Source organism: Trichosurus vulpecula, chromosome 3, assembly GCF_011100635.1.
Source record: "Trichosurus vulpecula isolate mTriVul1 chromosome 3, mTriVul1.pri, whole genome shotgun sequence".
NCBI lineage: Eukaryota > Metazoa > Chordata > Mammalia > Diprotodontia > Phalangeridae > Trichosurus > Trichosurus vulpecula.
This window is the reverse complement of record NC_050575.1, coordinates 164202077-164224641: the sequence shown is the minus strand read 5'-3', so window position 1 is coordinate 164224641 and position 22565 is coordinate 164202077. Positions and strand designations below refer to the sequence as shown.

At 46.4% G+C, this 22565-nt stretch overlaps 1 protein-coding gene across 2 annotated transcripts in view; it reads right to left on the bottom strand.

Moving 5' to 3' along the window:
- Positions 1-22565, bottom strand: part of ASS1 (argininosuccinate synthase 1) — a 78356-nt gene that overhangs the window by 21819 nt on the left and 33972 nt on the right. For both annotated transcript variants that reach the window (XM_036752512.1, XM_036752511.1), the window contains exons 7-11: positions 18069-18139; positions 17645-17675; positions 10168-10258; positions 6206-6290; positions 3526-3590 (exon numbers count right to left, since the gene is read on the bottom strand). In XM_036752512.1, the coding sequence (XP_036608407.1) occupies positions 3526-3590; positions 6206-6290; positions 10168-10258; positions 17645-17675; positions 18069-18139 (343 nt within the window). The remainder of the gene's footprint in view (positions 1-3525; positions 3591-6205; positions 6291-10167; positions 10259-17644; positions 17676-18068; positions 18140-22565) is intronic.

The following is a 22565-nucleotide window of genomic DNA, read 5'->3' as shown; positions in this document are numbered from 1 at the left end:
GGCCTTCTACAGCATTAGTCCTCAGAGCTGGCTGAGCAGTGGCTGTCTCAAGTTGATGAGCTCAAGGGCTAGAGATAAGCACTGATGAAGTAAAGACTGAATGTTCCTACTATATATATATATTATACCATCTGTGTATATATATAACCATACATAATATATAAATATTTATATAACAGTATTTATTATATTATTGATTTTATTATATAGAAATACTGTATTATTTCTTACATATAATTTATATAAATATATAATAATATGTTATATTATTATCTTATTATGGGATGGGGTAAAGGAGAGATGCAAAATATATGCTAAGCAGGTAGTTCTCAAATGTTTTGTTCTCAGAGCCCCTTTACGTTCCTGAAAATTATTGAGGACACCCTTCCAAAGAGCTTTTGTTTATTTGTGTTATATTTATTGACATTTACTGTTATTAGAAATTAAAACATCTCAGTATTATCATGAAAATGATTTTGACCTTGAAGACCCTCTAAAAGGGTCTTGGGACCCCTGGGACAGTTAGGTGGCACAGTGGATAGAGCACTGGGCATGGATTCAGGAAGACTTCAGTTTAAATATGACCTGAGATACTAACTAGCTTTGTGATGCTGGGCAAGCCATTAAACCCTGTTTGACTCAGTTTCCTCATCTGTAAAATGAGCTGGAGAAGGAAATGGCAAACCACTCCAGTATCTCTGCCAAGAAAACCCCAAGGGGTCACAAAGAGTTGGACATGATTGAAAGCTGACTGAACAACAGGGTCACAAGATCATATTTTGAGATCTACTGCTTGAGGAAAATTTGAGGGGGAGGTATCTGCTGAAACTGTCTGAGGAGGCAGAGAGGGACTGATACAGAAGTCAGGACAGTCTGCTTAGGGCTCTTTATCCTAGTGAGACCTCTCAGAGAGAACCTAACACCCTTGCTAATGCTACCCCTCTCTTCATTAGGCACAATATTATCTCCTATTCAAGTCTAGTTGGACTAAGTGACCACTGAATTCTTTTTCAGTTTTGAGATTTTATGATTCCCCTTCCTCTTCCATGTTCTTGGAGCTTAGGAAAGGAAGCCACAATCTCTGCATGGGAAAGGACAGTGGGTGGGTGCTATTGTCTCCTTAGGCTGAGTCCCCCAAACCTTTTGCTCAGATCCTAATTTCAACTCCACATATTTTGCCATTCTTGCCCTCAGAAATGGAGGCTCTTAGATGGAGAGTTCTGGTGGTGGAAGGGTATACTGATGGGCAAGAATCTCTGCTAGGAACCTGTTCCTTTTCAGGCAGACTCAAAGATGGCACAGAATCTGAACATCCTAGAATCTTAGATCTGGAAGGGAACTCAATGATCCTTTTACAAATGAGGAAACTGAGGCCCAGAAAGGCTAAGTAATTTGCCCAAGACCACACAATGAATGAATGCAGGGTAAAAAAATAAGAGGTTTAGGAAGGTTTAGATAAATATACAGATGGCAGAATCATAACAAAATTCACTAAGGGGTGCTGGGGGTGATATCACTAATTCATGGTTTCCCATATATTATCCTCCATGCCTTCATAAGAGACAGACTCCAAACTAGAGGGGCCATGGAGCTAGCCGAAGAAGGCAATTATGAGAAGGCAAAATGCGGAGACGAGTTTCTTCTTTCCCTGGGAAACATTGCTCCCCATAGCTCTGTGTTTCTCTAGGAGCAACCCCTGGTCCCCCTTCACCCTCCCCACAAGGCAGCTCCATACAAACTGACAGCGCCAACCCCTGGTCTGATTAGTATTCGAGACTCTCAAAAGGGGCCATGAATTAGCCATCTGAATGAAACCTTTAATGACCAAGAAATCGCCCCTTTCCATCTCTTCATGGAGACATGAAAGGGGCCTGCTCGCTCCCGCCCCCAAATGGGAGTCGGGCCTCTGAGGGGACAGCAGAGAGGCTGACCACACAGGCTCTGATCCCCTAGCCAGAACACCTGGCTCCACCCTGTCATCTCCTTGGAGCTCTGTGAGAACACAGTCTAAGTAAGGCCCACGTGATAAACCTTGGCTTTAGAAAGCCAAGGAAGTGGGTCTGCTCACGACCTAGCCCAGTGAGGGAAGTCCTGTTCCAAAGCTTTACTACCTGAGGCCTGGGTCACTCGAATCATGTGAATGATGGCCAGTCTAATACTCTGGTCCATAATCCGGCATCCCCAAATTACTGCTACCATAAACATGCTTCCCTATTACCTCTGGGATAAAATATCAAGTCCTTTGTTTACTATTTAAAACTCTTCATAATCTGATTCCACTATATCTTCCCAGGCTTGTTGTACATGATGCCCCGAAGTTTGCTCTGTGTTCAACTGGGGCCTCCTTGTGAGTCCCCTTAACATGTCATGCTATCGGTGGCTCCCTTGCCTTTGTGGGGAACTCACCCTCCTATTCACCTCCAGCTCTTGGACCTCTAGATAGGTGTAGCTCAAGTGTTACCTCCTATGGGAGGTGTCCTCTATTTTCCCCAGTTGTTAGTTTTCTCTGTCTCTGCAAAATTACTTTGTGCATTCATTCATTCATTCATTTATTTCTGTGCAAGTTGTTTCCTTCCAATAGAGGGTAAGCTCTTTGAGGTCAGAGACTACTTTTTTCTCTAGTTCTGCCTGGCTGCTGGCCCTCTAGACTTCTCTGGGTTGATTTAAAGATCTTTAGCATGAGGTTGGCCAAATGAGAATGGCCACCACTTCCTGGCATCATCATCACCACCACCACTCAAACATATAGTGAGCGCTTTAAGTTTTGCAAAGTGATCAAATTTGAGTCTCACAACAACCCTGTGACCCCAATTTTACTATCATCCCTATTTTAGAGATAAGAAAACTGAGACTTAGAAAAGTTGCGACTTATCCTGATATAGGAGTGTGTAGGGATTCTCCTCTTATCAAATATGCCTGTGTGATCAGATTTCTTGGTTCTCCCTGACCTAGTGGTGACACATAACCATGGCTACAATTTTCTGGTTATTATCTATAATAATGTGAGAGGCATTACAATGTAGTAGATAGAGTAGGGCTTGAAGGCATGAAGACAGGGGTTTGAGCCCTGCCTCTGGACGTATGCTTATGGTGCAACCCTCAGCAAGTCACTGAACTCAGCATTTTAGACAACTCTCTAAGGCTGTAAAATTAGAGAGAAGCAACCTGCATTGGTAGAGGGCATTTTCTCACTTGGGAGTTTCCTATCCCATTGAAATCAGAGGTCCAGTCCTTATCCCTATTCACAATAATAATATCCTACCTCTCAAAACAACATCACAAAGAACCTCAGTTTTAGCACAAACTCTTCCCTGCTCCCTTCCTGAGAGGCCCATTTCCAGGGTTTTACCACGGATCTTCTATGCTGCAGTGTCCCAATTTCCTCTGTCCCAGGGGACAATAGATAGGCCACTGTCTTCCCTTTGAACATCTGGGCTCTGTGTGCTGTGTCAAGGTGCAGGGGCCTCTAGGTACCTGAAGCCACCTAGAGCATTTGCTCTGAAGGCCTTTTAGAGGCAAGCTTACCTCTGGACTTCATCCCGATGAAGCGGTTCTCCACAATGTCGATTCGGCCAACTCCATGTTTGCCCCTGTTGGGGAAGAAGCAGGGGAGAAGAGGTCAGGGTTTGGGTGGGCAGGCTCCCCATGAAAGAGGGTAACTCCAGCTTTCAGAAAGGAGCAGGGGAACCTAGCCATGCTTCTCAAATCCATCAGTACTTTGGAATGTTGCTTCCCTTGGCCCAGTGACCTCAGGGCCAGGTGGCCCTTGTAGTGCCAGGCTGAATTATTCTGTCAGGAGACATGAATGAATGAATGAAAACATATTTATTAAGTGCTTATTATGTGTTTACTATGTGATTTTCAGGAAGATTACTGGTACCCATTCCTGCCCTTTGCTCCTTCTCTTAGAACTGCTGGATGGTAAAATGCAGTTATTGAATCATGAAGTCAGAAGAGAATCTTGAGTTTAATCTAAGCAAAATCCTTCCTTTTCCAAGGGAGGAAACTAAGGCACAGAGAGGGGAGGGAAATAATATCAGATCACAGAGATCATCTAGTTTGACTCATACTTAAACTATATCATACTCTTCAACAACCCCTACAAGACGTTCTTTTGGAAGAGCGCTGATGGGGGACTTACTACCTCCTGTGATATTATCCCATTCTACTTTGGGTAGCTCTAATGGGCAAGAAGCTTCTATTTCCCTATAATTTTCATCAATAGATATTATCAATAGATAATAATAACAATAACACCAATGGACATTTACCTAGTACAGTTTACAAAATACTTTACAAACACTATTCCTATTTGAGACTTAGAGCGGCTCTGAAATAGATCCTGCGCAGCTCCTAGATCTGCCCTCTGGGTCCATCAAGAAAAAGTCTTGTCAACGACCACACAGAGTTAGCAGCAAATGTGAGACCGGGGCCCAGGTCAAACAGCTCTTTCCACTAACCACAGTATCTCATCAGGACTCATGAGGCCTAGCACGCCTACCCTTTTATCCCTCTACCAGCCTTTTCTCAGAAGACAGTAATGCGAGGACCCAAGAGATAGAGAGAGAACTTGGATGGTATCATCATACATAAGGGCTGTTCTCTCTGGGATACTAGTTTCTTACTCATTTGGTAGTTGCTTAAGAAATGTTTGTTGATTCTATCCAACTGAACTGATTGGCTCTGTCCAAGATTTGGCAATTTGGTACTTCTAGCCCATTTCCCCAGAAGACTCCAGGGTCCTGTTAAGCAGGAGAGGTGTTGTGGTAATAGGTTCAGAGTGGGAATCATTACAGAGTCCCTGGATTTGCATAAATCACCCTTGGCCCTGGGAATATGCCTAGTACTTGATCTTGGGGTAGAGAAAATACTCTACAGAGTACATGCAGCCTAGGTTGATCTAAGCTCTAGCCAGGTCTCATCTGCATGTGATCCTTTGCCCAGACACCTCATTTAAACCAAACCTCCCCACCACTCACCCACTTGAATGGTCAGTCAGACGTTCTGATCAATGAAGGGCAAACTTCCATCTCTAGTCATTATCCCTGGGGTTTAGATTTGATCAGGGCAAGGAGTATGGAAGGCAGCTTTGACTACTTAAGGCCATATAGAGATTGCTAACTTCCATCTTAGTATATCTTTCAAAAAAGCCAATACCAGCAAAATAAGCACGCATATTCTCCATTGTGCCAAGTGACAAGAGCCCTAGTAATACAGTACCAAGACAAGTGGTAATATTAGGAACTGGCAAACTGATGCCGATGATACATCCATGGATTAGGAACATTGTCCAGTGTCCCCTCACCTTTCTAGAAGGGGAATTCAAGGGAAGGGATTTTACCACCCTGGGCAGGACAGTGGTGCTAGAGAGAATGGAGCTGTGCGGTGGTATAGAATGGACCATGAGTTCTAGTCCTGGGCTTGGTGATTAATGCCTTGGAATAACCACCTTTTCACTCTGTGCTTCAGTTTCTCTAGCTGTAGAACAAGAGGGTTGGGCTAGGTGATCTGAGGTCCCTTCCAGCTGTAATGCCCTCTATGTATAGGGATTATGGGGCAGCTAGGCAGCACAATGGATGGAATACCAGGCCTGAAGCCAGGAAGACTCATCTTCCCAAGTTCAAATCCAGCCTCAGACACTTGCTGGCTGTGTGACCCTGAGCAAGTCACTTAACCTTGTTTGCCTCAGTTTCCTCATCTGTAAAATGCGCTGGAGAAGGAAATGGCAAACCACTCCAGTATCTCTGCCAAGAAAACCCCAGATGGGGTCACAAAGAGTCGGACAAGACTGAAAAAATGACCAAAACAACAAAAAATAGGAATTATAAATTCACAGATTGAGAGCATAAGGCTATACCAGGCCTCTCATTTTGCAGATAAGGAACTGGAGGCCCAGAAAGGTTAATAGTAACTGGCCCAAGGTCACATGGCTAGGTAAATGGTAGAACCAGGATTTGAACCCAAGCTTTGATTGCAAATCCTATACTCTTCCCACTATACAGAAGCCTCATGCTGAAGCTCAGGAATAGAGAGAGAAGAGAATCTCTGTCCTCCTCATGTCCTAACTCCTCACTAACCTTCTTCTTGGTCTAAACTTTCCTTCACAAGAGTTTCTCATTCACATACCAGGGACCCAAAGGGATGGAATGTTTTCCTGAGATCTCTTGAGAATGAGAGGGAAGAAAGGTCAGTAAGCAGCACTTACGCAATTTCATTCAGGTAGAGAAAGAGCTCCAAGGATGTATGGTGGGATGTGCCATCTTTGACATTGGTCACCTGCACGGGAACACCTGGGTAAGTAAAAGGTTCAGATGGTAAAGAGCTGGGGAGGCCAAGAAGGAAGCTCAGAGAACAGGGAAAGGGGGCTGGCTATCCGACCTAGCCACAATGTCCCTCTCCTGGTCATCAGCAACGCCTTAAATGGATGTGACAGATATGGACTCCAAATAACTTCTTAAAAAGCCATGTGCAGGTTGTGGCCGCTGGGGGAAAAGAGGGGCTGGAAAGCCCCTGGAATGAAAGAGAAAATGTAATAAAAACTCTCCCCCCCCTCCCATTCTTTTTTTCCCTTTTGCATTTAGGGGCTGTGAAATTGCAACCAGGCCCTGAACTAATTGAATTTCACGCTCCACCATTGTCTTACCACCGGAGCACCTTCTGTCCCACCAGTTAGTGGGGGGCTGGACTGCTGCGGAGGTACAGCGCAGCACACACACACACACACACACACACACACACACAGAGCCCCCTGCAACGTCTGTTGGACCAATGATCTGATCCCCTCCCCCTGCCCACACCCCACACGGGGTCCCAGTTATCAGCCTGATGGGCATGGAATGGCTCCCCCACTGGCCAATGGCAGGGCAAGACTGGCTGGAATGGCAGGGTCTCCCATGAATTAATTATAATGGCCTCTAAAAAGTGAGGGGAGCTAGGAGGGAGGGAGGGAGGGAAGACAGGCAGTGGGGGTGGTAGCAGCAGAGGGATGGGGGTGTGTGGAGAGGGGCAGTGGAGGGGGGGTGTGGGTGGGTGGGTTAGGGGTTGACTTTGAATAGAAAAGGGGCATTTTCTCGAGCAGTGTGAAGTGAGCAATAAATGTATTAGGAGGCTAACAAGAGGGCTGTAGCTGTGACAAAGAAAAGCCGTTCAAAGTTGGAGCCTAATCTCCCTTCCATCTGCCCGTCTCATTACCATGTAGCGAGCTATCAGTTGCCAATCAGGCCTCAATAGCCTTCTTTGGAGTCTTTATTACTGAGGCGCCTGCTAGCGTGGCGACACTGAAGGGTCTGTCAGCATCGCCATTCTTAACCCCCATTTCCAGGGGTTTTATAACTCGGTTGTAAATTGCTATTAAATGTAAGTCTGGCCAATAATGAACCTTAAGCCCTCCTCATGGCCCCCCCGCCTCCCTCCATCCCTTTTCTCTGCCTCTCCTTTTCTATTATCATCCTTAGCCAGGGCATTGGATGGAGTCCACCCGGGTGGAGAAGAGACATTGTTGGGGCTGCTGTTGGAGAAAGCAGCTTATCCTTTAAAATAGTTAATAATTAGATTAAAACTTCAAATAAATTAACTAGGGGATGAATGGGGAATAGCAGAGGGAGGAGCTTTTTTTCCCCTCTATTTTTTTTTCCAGACGCTCCCAAAGTCATTAAAATGGATTGAGTCTCTCCTCCCTCTCTCTCTCTCTCTCTCTCTCTCTCTCTCTCTCTCTCTCTCTCTCTCTCTCTCTCTCTCTCTCTCTCTCTCTCTCTTTCCCCTCTCTGGTGTCCACCCTAAGACACATTAGCCAAATTGTTACACTTGTAGCTAAAACCCTCTCTGGTCCTGGGGCCAGTCCTTTTTGCTCTTGGTTCTTTAGGTTGCCCATCTTCTTAGTAAACATGCTGCGATCCAGGTCTCTCCAGCATGTTAAGTCATGTGGCTACTCACCTGGACCACAAAGGTCGGTTTTAAGCTAAGGCTTTGGTTGATGGGGCTAGCCCCCTATACTGAGCATCTCAGTATAAGAGAGAAAACAGCAGAGACAAAGAGAGGTGAAGATTGGGGTAGAGAAAGGATGCTAGACTTGGAGTCAAAGGGCCCGGGCTAGAATCTCAGCTCTCCAGCTTTGTGAGACATTGAATGAGTCATTCCCTTCTCTGGGCCTCACATCTTCCTCATCTGTAAATATGGGTGCTGGAATGAGTGACTTCTAACATCCCTTTCAGCTCTAAATCCAGGAATCTATGACCTAGGGGAGAATAAGGCCCCAAAGCAACTGATTGTGAAATCTAGAACGTCCAGCCTAGGGTCAAGAAACAGGGTCAAGCCCCATTTTTAGAAGCCCGAAGGAGAAGATTCAAGGCCCATCCCTTCTTGCTGACCTTCTCCTTGTCCCAGGACCAGAGCACAGAGCCACTAGCAGAAGAAAGAATCCTGGCTCTACACTGGTCAGGGTTTAAGTGATTAGTGAGGGTGTTAATAATGGCTAAGACCCCTTGGCCCCAGAATCACCTATGATTAAAGGGTTGAGAGCGGGTGAAGGTGGGCTTAGATGCCCAAACCTCCACTACCTCTGAAGGGACACTTCAGGCCAAAGTCTAAACCAACAATCTCTGGCTCTGGAAGAAGATGTAAAGGAGGGGAAGCTAACATGGGAAAGAGACTATTACCCCAAGGGCTGATCGCTTCCTCAGAGGATTCTAAGATTATAGGCTGAGAGCTGGAAAGTCCACTAGAGTTTATCTAGCCCGATCCCTTCATTTCGCCGATTAGGAAACTGAGTCCTAGAGAGAGAGTTGTATGACTTGTCCAAGATTACATAGGTAGTTAAGCAGCAGGACAGGACTTCAAGCCACATCTTCTGACTTGAAATAATCATAATAGCTAACATTTATAAAGTGTTTTAGACTTTGCACATCGCTTTACATATTACTAGCAGCATTTTCACTGCGCCATGCTAACCTATCCGTCCTCACCCTCACCAGAAAAGGACCAGTGGTCTTGAGATTCCAGTGAACTGAAGACCAGAGCAAGACCTGCCTTCATCGCCTCTCTCCTGAATTACCGAATCGCTAGTCTTCACAGCTCTAGATGTTTCCTACTCCAACCCAAAACACAGTCCTAAGTCTAAGATCATAGACCCACAGGCACAAAGAACCTTCAAGGCCAGCTAGTCCAACCTTTTCATCTTTACAGATGAGGAAACTGAGGTGAAGTAGCTAGTGTCAGAGATAGGATTTGATTCCAGGTCTTTGGTCAAGTCTCTCCTCTACTTGAAAACTTTCAAGGATTTTCTGCTGTCCAATGGAGGAGGAATAGATTGGGGCTTAGCATTCAAAGCCATTTATAATTAAGCCCTAACCTACTCTCTGACCTTCTCTCTTAGTGAAGGAAGACCTACATTCTAGCCAAAGTGGATTACTTATGTGCCTCAAATCTGCCACTAAAATTCCCACCCCTGGGCCTTTGCTCAAGTTCCCTGGATGCCTTTCTCTCTCCTCTCTATTAATTTAAGTCCCACTTACCTTCAACAGGAAGTTCAAGTACCACTTTCCCTAACTCAGTAATGCCTCTCTCCTCCAAACTCCTGCAATGCTTACCCTCTATATTATTATACGGGCCCTCATCACACACTACCTTGTATCATACTTATCTTTTTACATTTTTGTTCTCTCTCTCCTCAAGGGCAGGGACTATGTCTCTTATGGCTCTGCACCCCCAACACCTAGCACAAATGTGAGCCCACACACCAGTTGTTTTTGTGATAATGCCTGCCGATAACAGCTCTCAAGTCATTTGTGTTGCTGGACTTCAGCTTGCGTGTCAAGAATGAAGAAGCATTTGTGGATTGACTGAAGAGGGAATTGGCCCTTTAAAATTACGCCATATTAATTAGTGAAGACTGGTTAGAGGCCTAGCAGTGAAGAGTTTGGTTTGGTTTTGGCTCTGGGGAAGCAGCTGAGGAAATTGCTTCCCTCCTTTATAGCATATATGACTTCAAATGTGAAGTGAAACAGACACAGGAAAAAACAGTTATCTGTGAAAGACCTCCCCTGAACTGTGGCTTTCAGAAGGCCAGGGGAGAGATGAAACAATGCTTTCCTCAAGAATAGCAAAGGGGGAGGGAGATGATTGGAAGGTGTCAAGCCTGAGGAGTTGGTAGAGTCAAACTTGGAAACATACCTTTCTTGAACTGAATCTCTAAGACATCCGGGCTGTTGGGAGCCTTTGTAGGGTCCTGGGTCTTTGTGTAGAGGCCAGGAGGTGCTTGGTTCTAAGGATGGAAGAGAAACATAGCTGATAGACAAAGGTCAAAGAGACTTCCTGGGCTGATCCCCTTCCCTCCCTTCCCTCTTTTGACCCTAAAGTTAGCCTCCAGGACAAGGAGACCCTCAAGACAGACCACAGGCAGGAAGTAGACAGCTACATTCTTCCCCCAAGTCTACCCTGGCTGGCACTGACCAGCAGGCCCCATGGGCCCACACCATCCCCAAATAGTGCATCACTACTTTCTAGGGGCCTGGGAACAATGGACTAAAGAAATCAGACAATTTTTCCCCTCAACTTGATCTCATCTTCTTCTTTGACGCCCCCACAGCTGGAGATAGAATAGCTGTGGAAAAGCAAGTCAGGCAGGAAAAAAGTATGACTCTGAAGGGGTGAGGCATGTACATACTTTCCAGGAGAGAGGGACAGGCATATGTGCATGCACACACACACACACACACACACACACACACACACACACAAACGCGTGCGCGCGCGCGCACTCTCATTCTCTCTCCCCTCCCCTATCTGTATCTCTCTCTCTCATTTTTCTCTTTTCTTCTCTCCTCTCTCTCTCCCTCCTTTTTCTCTTCTCTCTCTCATCCCTCCCCGCCCCTCCACTTCGGGCCGAGAATTGGGGTTTATTCTGCACTGACCGAAAAGCTAATGACTAGGCGTGACCTCAGCAGGTGCTCCAACAAGCTGTACTCTTCCACAATGTCCCTGAGGTTAATACTCACAGGGGGAAAAGGAAGGAACAAAAGAAAAACCCATTTGAAAACACATCAACCTTTATGTATATTTTTTCCGGACTTGTAGAAAAGGGACCTCTCATCTCCCTTAAGCCCCAGCTGCAGAGGTAGTGAGGGTCTGTTACAAGCACACTCTTGCGATTAGCTCGAGCCTCAGGATGCTCCAGCTCCAAATGACTGCCAGACTTGGAGGTTGGGGCAGAGTCTTTGAGACTGAGGCCACTTGACAAGCTGGGGCGGTAGAAGGTGTGCAGCATACAGGGAATGAGGAGGCTGACTTTTCAACATTTTCCACCCTCACTCTTCTAGCACTCTCCCTGATAAAGGTTCTTTGCCTGTTTGTCGTGGGTTCAGATCTTGTAATTCAGGATGGGGTCACAGATTTAAAGCTGGAAAGGACCTTAGTTTAACCTTTTATTTTTTTCAAAAAAGGAAGGGATGGAGGCTCAGAGAAGGATGGGCCTCCAAACCTAGAATCAGTGAAAAACCCAGGTTGTCCTCCTATTAAGAAAGAAAAAGCATTGGCCCAGGAGTCAGGATACCTGGGCTTCTACCTCAGTTTGGCTGTCTTTACCGATTGGCTGTGTGTCCTCGGCCAAGCTAGTTCCCTCCTCTTGGCTTTAGTCTCCTCATGTGTAAAATGAGAGAACAGATCATAGAATCATAGATTTAGAGCTGGGAGAGATCTTCTAGTCTAAGCCCCTCATTTTACATGGGAAGAAATGGACCCAGAAAAGTTATGTGACTTGCCAAAAGTCACACGAGTGGCAGAGTCAAGATTTGAAACCAGTTTCTTTGATGCCAAATCCAACCTTCTTTCCAGAATCTCTGAAGTCTCTTCTAGTTCTAACATCCTATGAATCTCTATTAAACAATACTGCCCCCCCCAATACCACTACTACTAATAATAATCCCTTTGGGACTTCATCAAGTCACATTCCCAGTCTTAAATTTTTTTTTGGTCATTTCAGTAGGTTTGATGTTATCAAGGCATAGATTATTATCTCACGATTGCCGATGAGGAAATTCAGGCACAAAAATGAGTGAAACGCCTAAAAATCACTCCGTTTAGTGGAAAAGCCAAACTTGAATCTGGGTCTCCTGACTTGAAGCCCAGTGCACTGTCCATTCTGCTACACAATTGTCCATGGACTGCTCTTTCCATGAGCATCACGAGATCGAAGTGATTTGGAAGTCACCAACAAATGGTGCCTGGGCAGAGTGTTTTCTGTTAGCTGCTAATGTTTGGGCCCTTGAATACTCCGTAAGAAGTTTATCCCATTGTTTTCCAGGGCATTGAACTCTACAGAGCTGAGCAAGGAAATGAGGTGATATCAATGACCACTAATGGAGATCCCTCCACCCCAGACTCCCTTTCTCTTTCCCTTAGTTCTAATGCTAGAGCACGGTACATGAGAAGGAAGGATGGATTCAGAGGCAGGACAAATCCTGGCTCTTACTAGTTATCTTCAGCAAGTCTCTTCACCTTTGAGCTTCAGTTTCCTCATATGGAAAATGAGGGGGTTGGGCTAGCTGACCTTCCCAGCTCTAAATCCGTGATCGTACAACCTTGCCTCTCTCTCCATTTCTGTTTTACTGAGGGCATAACCCAAGGCATCTACAAAGGAGAGAAGCCATGAGAACAGATTTGGCTTTTGCAACACTCCCTCTTCCCCACCCCTCACTGGTTTCCCAAGCAGCAGAGAGCCACATAGCCCTCACATAGTAGGAGAGAGTTTGGTGGTGATGGTGATGGGGGCCATAAGAAAGACAGGGAAGCTATACAATAAGAATTATAGTATTTAGGGTAGTTGGGGACCTTAGAGATCAATCCCTTTGATGTCCAGGGAGGCTAAATTGCTTGTCCAAAGCCATGTAAGTAAGAGCAAAGCCAGGATTCCGTACCCAGAGTTCCCCCATCACAACTTGTCCAGGACAAGGCATCTCTGTGCTCTGGACATAGTCTGAGAATTGTAGCCCCGGTGTGTCCACTGGAAGCATTAAGGCTTTCCCATATAACCCAGACAACCTGGCATCACAAAATGATTCCTCTTGGATAAAGGGAGGAGCACTGTCTAGCCCCATGACACTTATGTTCATGTGGGAAGCCATGTTGATAAGCATTCCTCATCACACTTTCCCTGCATTTGTATCCTAGCTGACTACCCACCTTGCCTGTCCCTAAGCCCAGCACTGTCAAGGACCAATTAGTAAGCTAGTTTCTTATGAGGCCACCTGCACACTATCAGTGGGAGTGAGGGAGCAGCCCAGGGTCCCGATGACCCTTCCTTTGCCACAAGGAGGGAGCGGTGCTGCCTAGGTCATTCCCTGCACTCACCCTCGTTCCTCTCAAGAAACAGCGAGAAGCAGCCCACCTTCCAAAGGGGCTGCTGAAGGCAGCCAGCAGTTCCCTCCCCCCACCTCCCTTTGAGCTACAGCAACACAATTTTAACCTAATCGGCCACAGCCTCCAGTCCATCCTCCTCCTTCCTTTGAACCAGCACATGCCCAAATACTCGATCCCGCGCACATACAAACTGCGTGACCCATGGATTTCAATTTTGCACGCCCTGGCCTCCTGATCATACTTATTAACTCAGCAGAGAAAATGTTCAAGATAATGAAAAACTTTGCATGCAAGAGGAGAGAGGAGGGGGGCTCAGAGCTGCAGATAAGAGGGAGGATACCAAGGATTACAAACTCTTTACTAAACATTGGAAGTCACCGTCAGGCAGCTTCCAATTTCCTAACCTGAGTCTGAAAGCCCCTATTAAATAAAATAACTAAATAGGAATAAAATGCCATTTGCCTTGAGTTCTGCTACAGTTGTGTGTGTGTGTGTGTGTGTGTGTGTGTGCATGTGCATGTGTGTGTGTGTGTTTTGGTCTCTTTTACTCTCCTTTCTAAAAGCCTAGTTCAAATGACAAATAGTTTGTTGCAGGGTATCAATACCATCTATTTATCCATCCCGGTAGGGGGGCAAGTCCTGCAATGTCATCTTTTTTTTCCGGGGGGGGGGGTGGTGGGTGAAGGGAAGAAAGTGTGGAAAAAAGAGAGAGGAGAGAGAGAAAGAAAGCACGAAACAGGCCGAGAGAAGAAGAAATTGGAAGCAAATGGCCCGTGAAGTAAACCATGATGTAGGGCTATGATCGATGTTGCAAATGGTTTATTCATCCATCAGATATTGTTGTGCCCGGGGACTGAATGAACTCTTTCAGTGTGTGCCATATGAAGTTAAGGCAAGTAAATTTCTATCTTTCTCCGCATTAGATGCCTCATTGCTCTTCAATCAGCCCTCACAGAGGCAGAAAATGGCTCAGCCATCTGCCTTCAAATCCTCCCTTTGGCAGATCTCAGGGCTTTTGGGGGGTGGGGGGATAGAGAGCAGTTACCCCTCAGCTCCTTTTCCACAAGCCCCGCTTTGGTGGCCAGCTTAGCAAAGGGATGCTGGGGTCCCCCAAAGAGGAGAGGACCTGGGCCATGGGGCCCCGCCAGTGCCTTTTTCCAGGCCGCCACAAAGGGAGAATGCTGTTGGAAACCAGGAGAGGCTCTGTGTGTAAGGGCCTATGAAGGGCCACTTTCCTCCAAGAGAGCCAGGGAACCAGGGTTTGCTAGCATTATGATCTCAGAGACTACAGCCCCATCCCAGAATACTGGGTCACCTCTCAGCCTGGCTCCTAGTACTTCCATATTCACCCCCTTGTTCCCCTGAACTTGGTGGGAGTACTGCCACCCAGGCATAAGCAATAGAACTCATACATTTCCTGGGGGTGGAGGGGAGGGTCCTAAGCAAAGTCACAGATGTGCCTTGTCCTGATCCACACCTAATCCCCTCCTGTTGCCTCTCCAGGAAGTATCTTCCTGATACTTCTCAGCAAGAAATGCCTGTAGGGATGGGGTAGGAGATACTGTTTTCTCCAGTATTCTCCAGATTGGATTTACTGTCTACCCCCAAGGGGATACAGGAGTTATCTTGCAGAGGCCTCCCATCCAGCCTCCAAGAGAGAATTACAGAATGTTAGAACAAGAGGGGCCAATCCCCCTATTTTCCATATAGGGAAACTGAGGCTGAGAGAGACTAGTGGGATTTGGAAGTTTGAGGATCTGGATTAAAACCCCAGCTATTACTACCTGTATAACCTTAGGTAAGTCACTTTATTACCCTAGGCCTCAGTTTCCTTATCTATTAAAAGGAAGAGATTGGATTAGATCAACTCTGAAGTCCTTTCTCTCTCTCTAAATCCCTTTCTTTTCCTGTAGCTTGAGCCAAAGGTAAGGGAGGGATGACAGAAGAAAGGGCTCACAGTCAAGGGCTCAGAATTTATCTGCAAATGTATCCCCTTGGTTTTTTTTTCCTCAGGGACAAATTCTCCCTCAATTACCGGGGTCTATCTAGGTCTGCCTCCATAGATTATTACCAGATTATAAGAATTCTGTGACACATTTTGCCTTCTCCCCTGCTCTTCTCTCCGCTTCCCAGGTTTCTCTTCTCCATTCACCCTTTGGCAGGCCTACACCCCTCTGGCCTCCCTGCCTTCCCCTTGACTGACTGAATAATTAGCGGTGGCCTGCTTAAGTGTCGTGGGGCCAACAGAGCATGAACTGGAAATACTCAGGCCAGCAGGCAGCAATACCATGCGGCCTGATTAGGCTCCAGGGAGTGTGGGCTCGGTGCTAATGAGTGACACACCTCGATTCCAGAGCGGGAGGTAGGGATGGGAATGGGGGTAGGGAAGGAGGTCAGGGCATCAACATGGGGCTGCTCAGGGGGGGACTGCCCACAAATGGGCCTCATGAAAAGAGCTACGGGAACACATGGGAGAGGGCTCACAAGGGAATGCCTACATAGAAGGTGAGGGATATATCCCATTTCCACAAATTAGACCACAAAGACTATCTTATCATCCACGCATTGTGTAGAATCTCTATACTGAAGCCAGTTGGTGGAATGTACCCCATGGGTGGGAAAGCCTGGTCCTAAAAACATTTCCCTCCTCGAAGAGCCCCATTTTTATTTCCCAGCCCTCCTGCCCTCCTCCAAGTGCTCCTGGGAGTAGCTGCTGATACAGTGATAGAAGGCTAGGCCTGGAGTCAGGAAGCCCTCTGTTCAAATCTGGCCTCAGATGCTTACCAGCAGTATGACTCTGGGCAGGTTAATTAACCTCTGTTTCCCTCAATTTTCTTAACGATAAAGTGGGGATAACAACAGTATCTACCTCCTAGGGTCATGGCAAGGATCAAATGAGATGCTATTTGTACCTAGCACAGTGCTTGGCACATAATAGGTATTCTATGAATGCTTATTTCCTTCCTTTTTCTTCCCCTCCTGCCACGACGTGCAGGTCTGCCCCATTCTTAGACAAAAAGTGGCACAGATGCCACCAAACAGGACAGATGCCCCTTGGGAAAGAATTGTTCTTTACCCTGAAGGTCAAGTGAACTCAGTCTAGTTGATGCCCATACCAGCCTTGGGTCAAACCCAAGCTATAGCTCTCTGGGAAGCACTACTACAATCAGCTAGGTGGTGCAGTAGATAGAGCACCAGGCCTGGAGTCAGGAAGACTCATCTCCCTGAGTTCAAATCTGGTCTCAAGCATTTACTAACTGTGTGACAAGTCACTTAACCCTGTTGGCCTCGGTTTCCTCATCTGTAAAATGAGCTGGAAAAGGAAATTGAGTATCTTTGCCAAGAAAATCCCAAATGGGGTCACATAGAGTCAGATAGGACTGAAATGACTGAATAAAAAAAAACCACAAACCACCTTCAAAGTCCAGAAACCTGGTCAGGGTAAACTCCCAGAGTGCTGGGTCTGTGCCCCGCTGGCCTTTTTAGACTTTCAGTCCTGGTGGCCTTCCTGGCAGCTGTCCCCAGATGCTTCTTTCAACAACCCCTCTCCCAAAAAGTCTGAGGTGTCATGCTGAGATGGGGAATACAGACACCCTTGGCCAGAAGGTGCCAGAGGAGGGCCTGGGGACAAAGGAAACTTCTATTCCCATGATAAATCTATCTCCTTCCCACCCTAAGTCCTGCACACACCCGCCCCCAACATTGGGGTAGGGAGAATAGGGGTGGGGGTGGGGAGAGGGCAGACAAAAAGAGAAACACCCCAGGGAGAGAAATCTTCAGCTTCAAACAGGGCTGAGTGAGCAGAGAGATCCCAGGCTGAGAGCTCGGAAGAGAGGGCAGCGGGCCATCCGCTTGGTGTTCGAAGAAGACTCAGATAAATGAGCCCAAGGCGCTACCCCCCAACACCTCCCCCGCTGGCCCCTCATACAATCACTCTAGACCTGCCCTGAAAGCTGGTGGGCCCAGGACTCCCCCGCTCCCCACAAGTGTCTCATCTGTCTAATTGCCTCTTTATTGTCTCACGATGACATTTTCTCCTTCTGTGTTGCCCTGAAATAATTCCTTCCCCTATTCATCCCGGCAGCAATTAGAAAAAAAGAGAGAGAGAGAAGGAGACCTTCAAACCCATCCCAGAGAGGGGGAGGTGGGGAGGGGCAAGGAACACAGGCAGGGCCTGGCCCCAGCCCCACACCCGGCCCCCTGTGAAATTTCAAATTAGGCTACAAATACATCACAGCATCAGCCTGGAGAGAGGCCCCCAAAGACGGACAGTGTAAAGGAAATGATAAATTACCTTGGGGTTTTCCAGAATTCCGGCCTCGTAGCTGCAGAAGGAGGAGACAAAACCGGAGAGAAGAAAGTCACAAGAGAGGGAACATTTTCCCCAAGAAATCAGGAGCGGCCCAATCTGCCCCTCTTCCCTTGAGTAGAGCTCCCGTTTTGGTAACAGTTGGCAACCCCAGCTTGGGATGTCATTTGGATCTCCTATAGCTCTAATTGGTCCTGGGGCTATGAAATGAGCTAGCAGGTGTCCCTAGGCAGGGCAAGATGCAGAATCTGGGGTTTCTAACAAAGTCGAGAGATGGTTATACACAGCGAATATCCCGCTCTGGGGATGCCTTTGCCCTGTCCTCTCCCAATGGAGGACGTCCATCATCTATGGGACCCCAAGGTTAGATTTCCAAAGCATCTTTCTCCACAAGGGCCTTTCCTCCTACCTGATGTGCATAAGGTTCTCATCCATGCTCCATGGGTTCTTGGGGGTGACTGGAACTGGGATTCCATGTTGCTGTGGGAGGAAACACAAGATCCAAATGTGACTGTTTGATGAAAACAGTGTGGCAGTAGGGTAATATCACAAGGCCCCAGGGAGCCTTTCTTACCAGTTCTCATATATCCAAGGAAACAGGCATCCCTGGCCCAACTGTCTAAGACTCTAAGTCAGAAGACTGACCTACACTTGTCCTACATCAGGACAATAAGCACATAAGATCAAGGCTACATTTCTCCTCTTGGCTCTCCCTCTTGGTAGAAGTGTGTTCTCACCAAGACCATACATTAGAGATGCTGCAGAGGAGTTTCCTACATTGGGTGGGAGACTCCATGGCTAGTGGAAAGAGGAGATCTGAAGTCAGGAGGCCTTCATCGGAAGATGTCAGCTCTGTTCCTACTAACTACCTGGCTGAGCCAACGCAAGTCTTTTTCCCAGTCTCAGACCTCAGTTTCCCAAAGCGTAAAATTTGAACTTGGACTTGATATCTGAGGTCCCTTCAAGCTCTCAGCTTTTGCTATTCCACATTCTCCATATGGACTGAAAGTCCATTAAAAGAAGAGAAACACAAGGGACACAGGAAGAATAAGAGCTGGCATTGAGATAGTTCCTTACAAAGTGCTTTAAACTACCCTGGGAGGTAAGCACTGTAAGTGTCAGAGGGAGGATTTTAACTTGAGTCTTCCAGATTCCACCACCCTATCCACTGTGCCACCTAGCTGCTGAAAGGGACTGACTGGGGAAGGGAGATACCATGAAAGGTTTGGAAAGGGGAGGTTCCAAAGATCTTCCTCCCTGAATCAGTCAAGCAAAGAGTCAGAAGCCCAAAACAAGACCAGTAGGAAAACATCAATCCTCTCTCCATTTGGCTTTTCTGCTCTTAGACATTTTCTGGAACCAGTGATGGCATCTGATCCTCTCCAACATTTCAGTACAATGGAAGCTTTGGGGGAGGGGGGAGCATTGTTTTCCCTGTGCCTTTTTATCTCCGGTGCCTGGAATATGGACACTGGTCTAGACTTCTGATTTCACTGGTATAGGGGACTTCTAGCATGGAGGCTCCTTCTACCTTGCACATAAGGGATGCTTAATAAATGCTTGTTGAATTAGATTGTGTCATTCAGTCATCTCCACTGCCTCCCTAGTCATACATGGCCCACTCTGGTCCTTATTCTTTGTCCTTTTTCACCCTGAATTAACAAATATAGACCTGAGCAGCAAAAAGAGCACTTGATCACAAGTCAAGAAACGTGCAGGTGGATTTGCTGCCACCCTGGGCAATGCGATGCAATCTAACAGGGCTAGAAACTGAGCAAGGGACGTGCCAAAGCAGCAGCACAGAGTCTGAGCGGGAAGGAATCTGGGAGGCCCCCCCCCCCCCGTTCAAACAGTAGCAACCCTTTAAACAGCACCCCCGACACAAGGCGTCATCATCATCCAGCCTCTGCTTGGCGCTTTCCTGTAATTTCTGTCCATTCATTGCTCCTGGGGCCATTCACTGCCCTAGGGGACCAAGCCAAACAAGACTGATTCTTCTCCTTTGGGCTAGGTCTTCAACTACATAAAGACACCTATCGCTCCTCCTGTCTCTGGGTCTCGGTCCCATCCTCTCGAAGATGACATTCAACTAGACACTTCTAAGGGTCCTTCCAAGCATTCTATGACTCTCAGTCTAAGGTCAAGCTTGGACTTGGTAATTTAATCACACCACACATTGGGACATTATGACATGACAGAATGGATGCAGGGACCCCAGACGAATGGGGAAAACAGACACATGTTGAGTACTGGGCAAGCCCCAAAGTAGTGAGGGAAAATGTGACCCATGCCTTCCCAAACTCCCCTTGGCTGCCCCAACGGCCTAGAACTTGGCTAGGAAAAGGCTCTGGTCTGATTATGAACACATTGGGAGGAGGTCAGGCTGTGATTATTATTATCAATCATTATAACTAATAGCCTTTCAGAGGATCACACAACTAGAGAGGGAAAGTACCTCAGGGATCTTCTAATCCAATCGTCTCATTTTACAGATCAAGACGTTGAGTTCCAGGGAACTTAAAGTGACTTGCCCAAAGCCACACAATTAGTAAATCTCTCTTGTGGTTTGAATCCACCAACTCCAGATCAGTATTCTTCCCACTGCGTCACATTGGTTTACCAAAAATATTCTTCAAAACAACTCTCTGTAGGTCAGGTCACATGAGTATAATTATCCCCATTTTACAGATAGAGAAATTAAGGTTCAGAGAAGGGAAGTGACTTACAGCATTAGAAGGGGCCTTAGAGCCATCCAGCCCAATCCCTTCATTTTATAGATGAGGAAACTGAGGCCTAGGGAGGTTAGGTGACTTGCCCAAGGTCACATAGGCAGCAGAATTGTAACCTGAACCGAGGTTCCCTGACTCCGTTTGTCTCCTTAGATCATCCTGTCTGATTCAGATGCCAGTCTATGCAAGAACTGGATCATCCTTGGTTGGCTTGAAGCCAGGTCTCCAGAAAGAACTGTTTTTAATTTTTCAAAATTAAATGTACAATGAGTAGGAAAAAAAATAGGATTTATAAAAACCACTGCTATCGAGTATGAGAGTCATTTTTGCCTGAGAACCTAGTGAGTACAGGATAAAATTTGGGAGATGGACAGGAGAAGAGCCAGAGTCAAAAGGGATGGCTGTGGCAGTGCCTTTCCTTCACAGAAGGTTATAGAAGGAACCGTGGGATTTTAATGACCTTGGATTTCATTTACTCTGACTCCCTCATGGGGAGACTGAAGTTCAGAGAGGGAAAATGATTTGCCCAAGGTCACACAGAGATTTAGTGGACACAGACTGCAATGTGGGCTTCTTGACTCTAAATCAATTTTCTTTCCACTGGGCAAAGTTACTGTCCAAGACAGCCCTAAGTCCACTGCCATTTAGAATGCTCCTGAAGCAATAACTTTATCCCCTTCACCCCCTCACCTCCCCCATCCCCTGCCAGTCAGCCTAGAAACCTGCTGACCTCCCCTTTTGGCCCAATCTCAATTTCTGAAATAATGCCTCAACTTCCTTCAAGCTCCCACTTAAAGGTTTCCATAAAAGTCACATCCATACTTTGAGTGATACTCACACAAGTACAGACACGATCTCTCTCCCTCACTCTCTCCATCTCTCCTTTATCTCTCAACCTTCCCATCCTTCCTTCTCCATCTCTCCTTCTCCTCCTCCTCCTCCTTCTTCTCTTTCTCTCTCTTTCTCTCTCTCTCTCTCTCTCTCTCTCTCTCTCTCTCTCTCTCTCTCTCTCTCTCTCTCTCTCTCTCTTTCTCCCCTTCCCACTTGCTTCTGTCTCTCTGTGTCTCTCAGTCCCTGGGTCAGGAAACTTCTGCTGGGGCTTGACAGAGAGGACCCTGTTCACACTCTGGCAGCCACACCACGCTTGCTTGCTCGCTCCATTAGCTTTCAAGAGCTGGTTAGCCAATTAATGCTCCCCTTTGTTTATCCTGAATGGGCTGTAATCATGAGCACAGGGTGAGCCCGGAGGTAATGCTCTCTGCTCTCGGCTTGCTCCACTCCCCTCCTCTCCCTCCCCCACTAGGAGCAGCCCCATTCACTCTTTCCCAAACTTTTCTCTCCACACACACTCCTCCCAAGTCACCCAGATGGCACAGAGTCCTTTGCAAGGATTGGATGTGAACCTATTTATATGCAAAACATACGCTAAAATATAATAAGAATGATGATTGACGTACTTCAAAGTTTACAAAGTGCTTGACATATAATATCTCATTGGTGTTTCATAACAATCTTTAAAGTAGGAGACACAAATGTTATAGTAGCCCATTTGACAGATGAAGAAAATGAGGATTAGAAAAGTTAAGTGCTTTGCCTATGATCACAAAAGCTAGCGAGTCTTATGAGATCTGATCCCAAGTCTTCCAGATTCAAATTCCAGGACTCTGGAATTTGAGTTGCATTAGTCAGTCAGTCAAGAAGCATTTATTAAGTTCCTACCTTGTTTCTGGCATCATGCTAAGCCACTTAACCTTTAGATGGGCATATGCATATAACATTCTACAGATGTGTTTTAAGCATCTTGTTTTTACACAACATATTTGAGTGGTCCTAACTATATCATGGCTCATACTATATATGAGGCAAGAGATGAGGCTGATTGAAAGATAAACAAGAAGTTATACATCCCAATAAGCTTTCTTCTCATCCAAACTGTTACCTGGGTAGGCTGAACACTTATTCATGCTGGGACTAGACATGGACAAGCTTTGGGGAACTGGAAGTGCTAATCAGAATCATAGAGGGTCCTCACTATCCATCCAGTCCAAGCACTATGAGTCAACCTCGATCACTCAACTCACCTCCCCACACTTGGCTGCAAATTGCTTTGGGTTGTTTCCCAATTCAAGTTCACTCTTCAAAGGGCAGAGATTTCCCATCACTGAAAATATTCAGTA